The 12,731-nt window shown below is 38.6% G+C and overlaps 2 protein-coding genes across 2 annotated transcripts; both read left to right on the top strand.

Annotated features, from left to right (window-relative positions):
- The first annotated feature begins 775 nt into the window (after positions 1-775).
- Positions 776-3,996, top strand: LOC102722931 (DNL-type zinc finger protein). The gene is made up of 2 exons (XM_006648067.3): positions 776-943; positions 1,779-3,996. Exons 1-2 carry the CDS (start codon positions 856-858, stop codon positions 2,261-2,263), a joined length of 573 nt encoding a protein of 190 aa, XP_006648130.2. The 5' UTR covers positions 776-855; the 3' UTR covers positions 2,264-3,996.
- A 5,169-nt stretch (positions 3,997-9,165) lies between these two features.
- Positions 9,166-12,731, top strand: LOC102722649 (serine/threonine-protein kinase PCRK1-like). The gene is made up of 5 exons (XM_006648066.3): positions 9,166-9,367; positions 10,054-10,433; positions 10,783-11,043; positions 11,201-11,323; positions 11,891-12,731. The coding sequence occupies exons 2-5, from the start codon at positions 10,056-10,058 to the stop codon at positions 12,410-12,412; spliced, it is 1,284 nt and encodes a 427-aa protein (XP_006648129.1). The 5' UTR covers positions 9,166-9,367; positions 10,054-10,055; the 3' UTR covers positions 12,413-12,731.

Raw genomic sequence — 12,731 nt, 5'->3', positions numbered from 1 at the left:
TTTTGCGTGTTGTTTTTGCTCAATCTTTATTTAGCCGCCTCTCCGGAGTCGATTGGCAGTTAATTAGGACCTGACTGTTTAGCACAAATTTTACTAAGAAGAGGATGGCGCACTGTCATTTCGTCAGAAATGAACAACTTGTTCTTCGCAACTGAAAAGATGGAAAATAACTAAGTCGACAACTGAACATGCATAAAACACAGCTCAAATGATTTAAGATAAAAGTACGAACGTCAGGACACCTACAAGGACTGTTATACTGTCTTCAAGTGAACAGTCAAAAAAGAGGCAGAGAAGGCTCAAAAACAACTTGCTATGCTCATTCCTTCCTACTTCGTCAGTGCACAAAAGTTCATTCAGAGTTTGTTCCAAAAGGAAATGTAGTAATCGTTTCGGTATTTGGGTTACTTTCTGGAGGAAAAAGTTTTCTTGTGCCTGGTACTCTGAAAGCCTGAATGTCTGAATCTTATTTCATCTTTATAGAACACATATTACTACCTTGTTCCAAAGGGAAAAAAAAAAGAGAGAGAGAGAGAAGAGAATGGTTTTGCATCCTGGGCTTAATGCAGTTTATATTACTAATAAGCAGTTTATATTACTATTGGGCTCTTGATGGGCCAGCCCTATGGCCGGATCTTGATGGGCCAGTTTGGATTGGTCCTGAGCCCAATAAAAAGAATTCAGGCCCATTTATAAAACTGGGCCCACTTTAAAACGGAGGAGAAGCCCACTCCTACTCTTCCCTTGTCTTGCTTGTTGCCTCTCTCCTCTTCTCTTCCGTTTCTTCGCCGCCGGCGGCGAAGCCGGCGACCAGCCAACCCCCGCCCTCCTCTCCTGCTTCGGAATATCTCCGCCATGGCCTCCAGGTTTCTTCCTCTGGTGCGCCGCCGGTTCGCCAGCGTCCTGAACCAATCGCCCGCGCGCGCGTCCGCGTCCACCCGAGGTGATCCCAATACTTTTGCGTTAGCTTCCTCTTTTGGCTCGGCTCGGCTCGGCCTGCATAAGCCTCGTCGTCGACCTTAGTGATGATTCTCGTGGCTGCGTGAGTGTATTCCTTGGAGAGACCGGTGATTGGAGGGGCGAATCCGGGGTTGCTTGTGGTAGTTTTGGGTACACTGCGTGTGCGCCGGCGCGGTTTGAATGATTTGTTTGCGAATAAGTGTTTGCTCAATCCTCCTAGCTCGTGGAATACCAGTTCTGTGCAAGCGAATTTGTAGCGAGGTCACCGTTTCAATCATACAAAGTGGCGTTTTTTCATGTTGTGTGTGCGGGTTGGGGAATTGGAAACTGAAGACAGGCGAGAGATTAGCTGGTTTTTGGAGATTAGTTACTGTGGTGGACATCTATTTGCTGTTTGGACTGTGTTACAACCTACATCAGCTACTCTGGTTTATGAGAACTGAAGAAATTTGGTGGCTGGTTGGCTATCTGTCTGTCTGTTTCAGTCGTAGCACATAGGCTACGTTCTTTTGTGGATGAATGATGAAATATTATCTGATTTTTTGATAGCTATTTAATAGTATAAATGATGAAATTAACTACTATAAAGCTTAATTTTTTTTACAAAAAACACACTGTTTAACAGTTCATGAAGCGTGCGTGCAAAAGCCGAGGAAAAATCTGGGGATAATCTGGTATAACAAACGCAGCCTTAGTTCCTGCCTGATTGGAAAATATGGACATCTTTTACAACCAGTACATCATTATGTATAACAGATATTTTCACCTTTGTGATAGGGATGAATTAAGCAGTGAATTGGAAAAATATGTTATTGCAGGGTTCTTGTTTCCTGCACCTGTCACCGCTGGCATACGATCTCTCCAAACGATCATGGAAGCGAGAAATAATGTGTCAGATGACGGTGCCCAGGACGTGGAGGATTCCAAAACCGACACCCCACCAGCTACTATCCCTTCCGTGGATTCCAGCTTCAAAGTTAGAGATACATCAAACTTGAAGATCTCACCAAGGCATGACCTTGCCATGATCTTTACATGCAAGGTTTGCGAGACTAGGTCCATGAAGATGGCGAGCAAGGAATCGTACCAGAAAGGAGTGGTGGTCGCTCGTTGTGGTGGCTGCAATAACCTCCACCTGATTGCTGATAGGCTTGGCTGGTTTGGGGAGCCAGGGAGCATTGAAGACTTCTTAGCTGAACAGGGAGAGGAAGTGAAGAAAGGTTCAACAGATACTCTCAACTTCACTCTTGAGGACTTGGTTGGCTCTCAGGTTAGTGACAAAGGCCCATCTGATCAAAATTAGGTTGCTCTGCAATATGCTAGAATTGGTTCAAGACAGTTTGAAAATGTTATCTTATATGGAAGTACACAATTTTTTTTCACAATGTCATCATGAGTTCTGAAAGGTGGAGTAGTCCAACTTTTTACACTTGTTGGTTATGATGTGATTGCAGTGTACTGGCATTGCTGAAAGTCATAACTCACAACCCTATGGCTAAGTACACATATCACACTGATAAAATCTATTGTAGTGGACAGCCCAATTCTGTACTAGGTTGTGGGTCAGCGTTTCATGTTCTGTGATGTTATTGACAAAACTAGTTATGGACATGTTTTCCTCTGAATATATACTAGATAGCCATGTTAACTGTCTCACTGAAAGTTGTGAAATGTTGCTACTGGAAAGAGCTTTAATCTCACAGTGAACAACTACAAGTAATCTGATATTCGCTTTTATGGTAGAACTTTACACTGAGGCAACAGTGAACTGGAGATGTATTATATGATATGTGCTCTCAGCTAGTCTGAACTCTGAACTTGGTTGTGCCTCTGTATGTATGGCATTCCTGAATCCTGAAAGTTGCTTGCTAGTATTAAAGAATGTGATCTCATCTACTCCTGGGGCATAACTAGAGAGGTTCTAGTGTACACTGTACTCACGAAGAAATCAATGAATGAATTTATGAGCTTCAGCTATATGGATAGACAGAGGGAGCATTACAGGATTACCTTTCCTTGATTCTGGAAGGTCACTAATCACCATGCAGAAGAATTTCAAGTCACTTATGTCATAGCCGCTCTTGACCAGTGAAATGTCATGGCCGTTCTTGACCAGTGAACCAAACTGTGTTTTATCAGGCACAGCCTAGTGACACTGTGACAGTAGCTGCGGCAACAGATGTAGACATGTTTGAGTAGCTTACACGTTGGAAACCAGAAGGATTGGAGTCTGTATGGGCGGCTGAGACCTGAATTCAGAGCATTGGCAATCACAAACTCCTTCCAGAGCTCACTTTGGGTCAGCAAAGGAGGCAGTGCTGTTCTTGTGTTGAGTTGCTACCACAGTCAAAGCGACTGGAAGCAGTGCAGACCGCTGCACATGAAAGCATGGGGGTGAGAGTTTGGCTAATAAAAATAATTTTATTTGTGAATAAAACTTTTATATGCATATTCTTAGCTATCTAAAAGCAAATGCTGCAATATAAACTACGATGAAAAATCCTTCAAATCAACTCCAATTTAAGATTAGAAGTTCAAATATTTAAGTATAAGCAGAAGTGAAAAGATAGGCCTGACGATGAATTGGTGATGATATACTTGATATTTGTTGTATCAGGAGCAGCTTTATTACATATTCTTTTTATTTTGTTAATACTTTTAAAATTATTTACAAAATTATTTGAGGAGTCTGATGCGGGTGGGTTTTTGAGGCAACCCTCTTAATGCTCTAGCATATGGTGTATTTTGGTTGCCCCCTTGACTTTCGTACTGAATGAAAATATATTTGATAGCGATTTTTTAAAGAAAAAAAAAGTAGGAGAGGACGGTGAATGGCCTATTTGCAGGTGGCTCGTCTCTATCTGAAAAAAGCATTTGCCTTGGCATTAAGGGCTTCTTTGAATCACACAAATGAAAAAATAAATAAATAGAAAAAACATAGGATTCTAACAGGAATGTGAATGTAAGTGCATGAAAAACATAAGAATGACTATTTGATAGGACCATAGAAAAAACACAGAAATTTGAGGAGGAAGAAAAGACTCGTAGGATTTTTTCCATGAGGTTCCACTTCTTGTTATATTTCCTCCAAAACTTGCATATGAACAGACATTCCATAGGAATTTCATAGAATTCCATAGGGTTTATTTCTTTGACTCAAATGTCTTTGTAAGAACAATTTCTATACGAATAAAATGCTCTAAAATTTATATGAATTTTCTTTGAATCAAATAGGCCTAAGGAGGCCATGTGTAAAAATCCAGCCGTGTCGGATTTCCTCCATCAATCAATCTCTTCTAAAAAAACATCTTCTGCCCTCTCAGAGAGCGTTGCTGTATAGATTACTTGAAATGAAAAATACTTTTTGTGAATATTTTAAAAAGAAACATACAATAAAAAAGGTCATTGCTTACAACGGAACGTAGAACAGAAATGCAGTCCGGGCCTGTTTACTGCGTTGGCCTTGGTGTTCGCGCTACAAACAATGGGCCCATCGTTTGACTTTTTTTATTTTGCAAAATCAAAGGACATATTTTGTAAATGAAACATTATTTATAAAAAAATATATACATACTTTTAGCAAAATAAAGATAATACTAAAAATAAATTATGATAAAAAAACTCCAAAAGCAACTCTAAATTTTAGCTTATACGTTCAACCAAAAGCAAAAAGATAAGGTAATTAGGCTAAGTTCTTTTGTTATATGATGATGAAAAATTTATGATAGCTAATTCATGTTGTAAATAAAAAATTAATCACTATAAAATTAAAAATCTACTTTTATAAATAGAAGACGGTCAAAATCTATACATACTCCTTTTATAAAAAAATATATTGTTTAACGGTTTAGAAAGCAGGGATAAACCGAGGAATAATAAACCAAATAACACAGCATTGGTGCCATTAGAAGAGCTAACAGGGCCATGTGTTGTTGTACGGCCTTAGCCTTTGCCGACGTCGAGGAGGGTCAAAGTCCAAGTCATAGTCAAGTCTCTCCACGTCCGCTTCACACCGTGGCCTCATCGACTGCAGCTGAAAGCGATGGCACTCAAACAAAAAATGGATGGATTATGAACCAACGATTCGAAATAGCAACACGCCGCTGCCGACTAAAGTTTGTAAGAGAGGCCGCGTTCGGCGTGAGGAAAAGAAGACTGAGTTAAAAAAACGTAGTATGATTAAGTAATTATTAATTATATAAAAAAGTAAAATAGATTAATATGACTTTTTAATTAAATTTTTTATAAAAAATATACCGTTTAGCAATTTAAAAAGTGTACATGTGACAAATTAGTCCATCTGGGTTAACAGCGAAGGGGACAGCCGAACGTGGCCAGAGTGAGGTGGACCCGATGCTAGTAGCATTAATGTGTATCTGTAGTTAAAAAATAATGCAGGTGGTGCCCCTACATCGTTGCATATATAAACAATATATATATATATACACGTTAATTCTACCGTCGAAATAACACGAAGTTGGTGTCCCATGGCTCGATCCGTCGATGTGCATTGTACAATGTACATTTTTCTCTTTAATGGCCAGTGGGCAGCCAGGTTGGATCATTTACACATTTCATTTGAAGCAACTGAGAAACATCCGGGGATCTTCTAGCCAACTCCACGAGACAGTGGGCTAGGCAGTCTGCGTTCAAAGCCTCGCTTCTACATATTTAATTAATATTAGATCTTTCCCTAATACCGAGCAAATAGGCCTGTCACCCTCACGGATTGCCTTTTTTTGAAAAATAAACTGGTCATGAAAAAACTTCAAAATTAACTCTCAATTTAATTTAAAATTTTAATTTTTGATTTCTAAACATAAATAAAAGTATAAAGATGAGACCCCCATATGCATGGGTCATGCCATGAGTGGTATTGGTACTGGTACCAGCACCCACGTTTCCTCATCAATGTACTTGCACAATTAACTTGGCAATATTCTTCTTCACTTTATAAGATTTGGGACCGCATAACGTCTGCCATATGTTGGTTATTATGTTCATACCATATACAACTCGATTCATCTACGAACAACCTTTTTTTTCATTTTTACTTATGCTTATAAGTCAAACTTTAAATTTTTAACATTAAATTTAGAATATGTTTTAGAGTCTTTTTGTTATAGTTTATTTTTCCGTTTTGATTTTTAGATCATAAAGGACACATATATATGTCTTACTCACAAATTAGTTTTCGTTCACAAACATGTCTTTCGGATCTTTTTTTAAAAAAACAAACAATCACCCCCCGATATTTAATTAACCACTGGATCCAACAAGGTCCACGTACTGTGAAACTATTGTCTCCATTGCTTCGTATGGTCATTCTTGTTGTTTATAGAATTTAAGCAAGAGCAAAAAAAATATAATGCATGCTTATACTTTTAACAATACAATAAATCATAATACTTCTTTTATAAGGAATGATAATATATATTTTAAAAGTAAATGACATTAAATATTTAAAAAAAGGGCAAAGTATTAAACAACTATGCACACACTCGATCCCATGAAACTTGATACCTGTTTGGCAAAACTCCGGCTCTACCTTTATCTCCTTTGAAGTTAGAGGTCTACAAAACTATTTTTAGCTAAACGTAAAATGAGACTATAGCATGTTAAAGTGATATGAGAAATTAAACTAAAATGGTAGAGTTGAGTTTAAGCAGATCTACTCCAAAGTCTGCTCATAGAGAGCTTGGAGCACTATCAATCAAACGGATTCTAAACCTAACAGATATCAGTAGCATGAAATCACGGATAGTGTCATAATTCAGCACGATCTCATACAGTCATCGATCTCTCCATCAACACATGGATGCTTCCATTAATTATCTTCTCCTCTCGAGTCCCTAGTGTCTCGAATCAACGCATATATATAGTAGCAATATTTTACTCCTCGTATTTCGTTTTTTTTCTTTTTTTCTGAAGTTAAGTATAGTATACTCCTACCAGTAACCTCTAATTCTTACGATGGATGCAAATGCAGTGTCAGGTTAGTTAAATGCTCACTGTCACTCACTCACATGCTCACTGATATGATCATATGATCCAGGATTGAATTTGTTCAGGAGTTATCTAGGCAATCATCATACTGATCTTGTCTTTGCATGTGACTAGCTAACAAATGACGATACTAACATAAAGTGTAGTAAGCTTGTGAACCCTTGCATAACACATCATTGGTCTTAACCACCTGACCTGACACGTAGACTCCTCCCATTAATTCTTCTCTACCCTTTTCTCTTTCCCTTTTCCTACCGCATCATTAGGGCTACTTTTAAACTCAGGATGGAAAAAAAAAGGAGAGCATTGTTGTTTTTTTAAAAAAACAAACGATTATTTGCAAACAGAAAATAATTTATGAATAAGCTTTTTTATAAACTTATTCTCATTGATTTAAAAGCATACGTTGAAAATATACTACGATGAAAAACCCCAAAATTAACTCTAGATTTAACGTTATTCTGGATCATAAGCATAAGCAAAAGTGAAAAGACGAGCACGTAAGGAATAAGGAAGAACCGAAGATTTTGATATGAATAAAAATGTAAAGCAGAGAATCCTTACATGGAAACATACAAAATTTATATTACTAATTGCTTAGTACGTTTTTAAAGGAGACAATAGCATGTGAATATAATTTTTTTCTAATTATTTTTGAAGCTGGTCATACCAGCCTTAAAGCAGTATGTACAGTGGGAAATTTAAGGTTTTGGATAAAGGAGTACACCAAACCGCAGTTATTATAGTTGGGGTAGTTGTTTGATGCGCCTGGCTGCTTCTTTGCTTTCCTAATCTCCACCAACCAAAGAAAAAAAAGCTTTTTTTTTCAAACTTTTATATCCAGTAAAGAGACCTAGGTCCTGTTCGTGACGCTGGATAATTTATCTAGATTCTCTCATTTTCCACGTCTATTTTCTCATTTTCCGCATACACGTAGTTAAACGATATATTTTTTATAAAAATAATTATATACAAAAGTTACTTTAAAAATCATATTAATATATTTTTATTTTTTTTAATAATTAATAATTAATTAATCATGTAGTAATCTATTATTATGTTTTTTTCACTGGTTTACCCTATCTTTAGACCTGCCGAACGCAGCCCTACTTATGCTGTTCCTTGTAAACTGAGAGAGATACTGTATATATGAACAATAAAAACTGTAATTAGAAATAATGAATCCCGTTCCGATTTTCAGTTTTGATCGTCACCAGGTCGTCAGTCCAAAGTCCAGTCTTCTTCCTATCATGCTGCGTTGCTTCCATCTGGTTCACAAAGTGAAAGAGAAAGACGAAGAATTCTTCTCCACGCTCCGATGCAAACGTCACAACCTTAAACAAAAAACAAAGAGAAGTTTAGTACTTTAATAACTTCTAGAATGTAAGTGCAACTGCATAATCCCTTACTCCAAAATATAAAATATAAGTATTTCATAATTCAAAATTCATAGCATAATAATATAACACTTTTAGCATTCATTCCAATTCGTAGAAAATATAGTCCCTTTTCTCTTCATTTCAAAATACAAGATTTTATGTATTCTTGGTAAAAAAAAAACAACTTATCATCTAGATATATATTACGAACAAACGTGCATAGATGCTTATATATTTGGAATTGGAAGTTACATTTTTTTAAGTCAATCAGGTGCTCAAGAAAAATCTAAACAATTTAAAATTCAAAAGTTAATAAAAATATTTTTCTTAACATTAAATATTTTCTAAACGACACGAAATATTTTAGAACACGACGGAATAGTGAATATGAAAGATAACACTGTGCTGGAGATTATTAGAGTATAGTAGGTGTGTGTGTGTGAGAGAAAGGAAATCAATAAGGCCTTATTTAGTTCCCAAATTTTTTTTCCAAAACATCACATCGAATTTTTGGACATCTAAATAAAACATTAAACATAGATGAACTAAAAAACTAATTGTACAGTTATAGAAAAAATGTTGAGACGAATTTTTGAGCCTAATTAGCCCATGATTAACTATAAGTGCTATAGTAACCAACATGTGCTAATGATAGATTAATTAGGCTCAAAAGATTCGTCTCGCGGTTTCCAGGCTACCCGTGAAATTCGTTTTTTCATTTATGTCCGAAAACCCCTTTCAACAACTGATAAAATATTTAACGTGACAATTTTACTAAAAATTTTCTCAATCTAAACACGAACCAAAGCTCCCAACTTTGACTGCTGCCTAGCCCAAAGTCCAAGTCTTTCTTCCTCCGACCCTCCCCATCTCCATCTCCCCGCTCATCCTCCTTCTTCTCTCCCCTTTCCCCGTCGCTTCCTGGCAGGATCAGACGGGCAAGGATCCCTCCTACTCGTAGGCGGGGCCGTGGCGGTGGTGCTTCGTCCTCGGATCATCATCGCCTCTGCAAGATTGGCAAGGTATGATCTTTTCTTTTTGTCGAGATGTTGTGTATAGTATACTAAGTAGGTGATAGCTATACCTGTTTGTTTGTTCGCGATTGCTGGCTTTGGATTCGTACATCTTGCCGATTTGTTGTCAGGAGTAGCAGAAGTTTTGGTGGGATTAAGGTTGGTTGATGATCCAGTTTAGTTAAGGCTAGTTGCGCTCTGGCCTCTGTGTAGTTTCAGCTATTCGCCTTGTCATACTGTTTGTAAATGCAAAATTCCCTCAGCACTCAATTTTTGTTCCTGAAGTGCAAAGGTCCAGTTTTGCCCTACCTAACTGTAATTGGATCATGGAACAGTGTATATGCACCCTTTATTTTTTAATCAAGATTTGCTTCAAGCAATACTTCAGTTCATGATAAGATCTTTCCTTCACACGTCTTAGCTGGTGCCATTTTACATAATTCAGGTTCCGACTTCCGACCTTTTTTTCAGTCCTTAATTCAGTACAGAAGTGTTGCTTGAAGCAAGGAGAAGATTTTCCTTTTTCCTAGTCAGGAATCTCAAGAAAGTAGTAGCTGATAGTTTTATACCTGTTCTTAGCTCACAGTTGTTGGTAGATGTTTCTACCAGATCTTATCGGTCCAATTTTCCATTTTGTGTTTGGGATGCATGGAGGAAGCATGAATTCAGTCCTAATTAGTTCCACTGCATTGCAGCAATGAGGTGCCTGCCTTTCTTCCATGGAGATTCCAAAGAGGAGGATCCCGTCAACAAGTCGGCCTCTGTTCGTTCGTTGAGCACAACATCGACAGAACGGGATGTCCGGTCTGGCTCCGATTTCAACTCCATGAATGTCTCCGACATGAGTGCTGAGTCAATACGGAGGACACAGTATCCCAGCTTCACTGACCGGCCTAGTAACCTCAGGGCGTTCTCCTTCTCTGAGTTGAAGAATGCCACACGCAATTTCAGCCGGTCTCTCATGGTTGGGGAGGGTGGGTTTGGATGTGTTTATAGGGGTGTCATCAAGAATTCCGATGAACCAAATGAGCGCACCGAGATTGCTGTTAAACAGTTGAATCGTAAAGGACTTCAGGCAAGTTCTTTCTCCTCAGAACTGTATTGATTATAAGATTTCAGTGCACATAGCAACTTCGTTCTACTTCTATAGTCGTCATTTCTATTTTCTTCAGAGAAGAAACCTTTCAGTAGGAGCACTTTCTTCAGGGAACGCCCATATAAATTTACACCATGCTTACTGCTTGCATGTTGTTATAGGGTATGAATATGAGTGCCAGCATATAGAAAACACAAATTTGCAAGTCAAGCATACCATAGAAAACTCCTTTAAGACCACCTTACTTGATGAGTCCTTTTTAAGTCACTTATGCAGGAATCTAGCCCTATCCTCTTATTTAGTTCTAATAGTTTGTTATGTTTTTCAGGGGCAGAAAGAATGGTTAACAGAGTTGAATGTGCTTGGGATTGTAGAGCATCCAAACCTCGTCAAACTAATTGGCTACTGCGCTGAAGATGATGAAAGGGGGGTACAGCGTCTCCTAGTATATGAATACATGCCTAATGGAAGCGTGGATGATCACTTGTCAAGTAGGTCAAATTCTACTTTATCATGGCCAATGAGACTAAAGGTAGCTCTCGATGCTGCTCGGGGACTGAAGTATCTGCATGAAGAGATGGAATTTCAGGTAACTCTTTTGCTCTCTGATGATAAAGACCACTACCAGTTGTATCTGAAATACTATGTGATGTTGCATCATTTGCAATCTGCAACGAAATGTCAAAAGATGCCCTTTAGGTTTTGTCTGCCGTATTTGTCACGCTAAACTTAAGATACACATGCAGGTTATTTTCCGCGACTTAAAAACATCTAACATTCTGTTAGATGAGAACTGGAATGCAAAGTTGTCTGACTTTGGATTGGCTAGGCATGGACCATCAGAAGGCCTGACCCACGTCTCTACAGCGGTATGCACATTTATATACCAAGAACCATTTTTCACTTCTGTATTGTGACTGTATTAGCCCATGTAGTTTTTAACTTGGTGAGTTGGAAAAATGAATGATGACCTAAGAGAAGATAAGATAACGAAAGTCATGATGATTTTGTATGCAGTTAGTAAGATGTTTCTGTTTCACATTTACAACAGGATCCACTTTTTATAGAAATGAAGGTGGACACTCAGTTGCTCCACAGCCAACTTTAGAATAGTCTTGGGTGGGGAATTGATCACTTGATTTATATACCATAGTTTCTGAAGCAGTCAAGAAGCACTAGCAGCTAGGTAGGCAGCATACATATATTTAAGCCAAATTAAAAAGGAAGACAGACCCCATCACTTGTTTATGAAAAGCCAACACCATGTAGTGAAAGTTCAGTTTAAAGTGTTGATTCTAAGTATGTTGTATAATAATATAATGATATAATATGTAGATTTTCTCTGCACTAAATTTCCAAGAAGATTCTCCCTGTACTAAACTTTGAAGCCTAATTTCTTTGCTCTGAGTTACTGAACTAACATCTGAAATTCACAGGTTGTGGGAACTATGGGCTATGCAGCACCTGAATACATGCAGACTGGACGCCTTACTGCCAAGAGTGACATATGGGGCTATGGCGTGCTCCTTTATGAGCTCATCACAGGTCGCCGTCCCATTGATCGAAACCGCCCAAAGGGTGAGCAGAAGCTGCTGGACTGGGTGAAACCATACATATCTGATATCAAGCGGTTCCCCATCATCATAGACCCACGGCTAGAGGGGCACTACAACCTCAAGTCCATGACAAAGTTGGCTAGTGTAGCGAACCGCTGTCTTGTCCGGCTACCAAAGTCACGGCCGAAGATGAGTGAGGTGTATGAGATGGTTCAGAAGATTGTAGAGAGCATTGAGACCGGCACGCCACAGCCTCCTCTGCACTACCATGGGTCGGTCTCTGAACCAGGTGCAAAGCGGACAAAGAAGGGGTCACTGAAGAGAAGGTTTCAAGAATTCAAATTCGGTTGCCGGCAGATTGTATGGCGGGGCTGGAAGCCTGAGATCATAAAGACCTGCTGAAAGACAAGTAGCTCCTGCCTGTAAGTATATAGCTAAGTTGTTCATAGGGATAAGGTTCTTCTTCCTCTGTATGCCTCCCGTCCTTGGAGTGATCTGAGCTCATCTCAGGCACACGGCTGAGTACTTGAGTTGCAGTGTGAAGCCTTTTATGTTGTAGTGATCTCGTTCTGTGTGATGCGTCTGCGTGCTGCGAGATAGTGATCTGTAGGTTCCTTGTGTTTTCAGTGAGAGAGACCCTGGCCTTTCTTCTTATGTAATGTAGATCTTGTTTGTGCAAAATTGAAAGTAAAAAAAAAAGGATCAGCTTTCTTGTAAAAAA

The sequence above is a fragment of the Oryza brachyantha genome, chromosome 2 (assembly GCF_000231095.2).
Source record: "Oryza brachyantha chromosome 2, ObraRS2, whole genome shotgun sequence".
NCBI lineage: Eukaryota > Viridiplantae > Streptophyta > Magnoliopsida > Poales > Poaceae > Oryza > Oryza brachyantha.
This window is presented reverse-complemented; position numbering and strand designations above follow the sequence as displayed.

What these genes read in the sequence shown, in the direction of transcription:
- LOC102722649 (XM_006648066.3), top strand. Translation starts at nt 10,056, where the DNA reads ATGAGGTGCCTGCCTTTCTTCCATGGAGATTCCAAAGAGGAGGATCCC. An exon ending in TGAATCGTAAAGGACTTCAG is followed by an intron (nt 10,434 to 10,782) that starts GCAAGTTCTTTC and finishes TATGTTTTTCAG; the next exon opens with GGGCAGAAAGAATGGTTAAC. An exon ending in TGACCCACGTCTCTACAGCG is followed by an intron (nt 11,324 to 11,890) that starts GTATGCACATTT and finishes TGAAATTCACAG; the next exon opens with GTTGTGGGAACTATGGGCTA.
- LOC102722931 (XM_006648067.3), top strand. Translation starts at nt 856, where the DNA reads ATGGCCTCCAGGTTTCTTCCTCTGGTGCGCCGCCGGTTCGCCAGCGTC. An exon ending in CGCGTCCGCGTCCACCCGAG is followed by an intron (nt 944 to 1,778) that starts GTGATCCCAATA and finishes ATGTTATTGCAG; the next exon opens with GGTTCTTGTTTCCTGCACCT.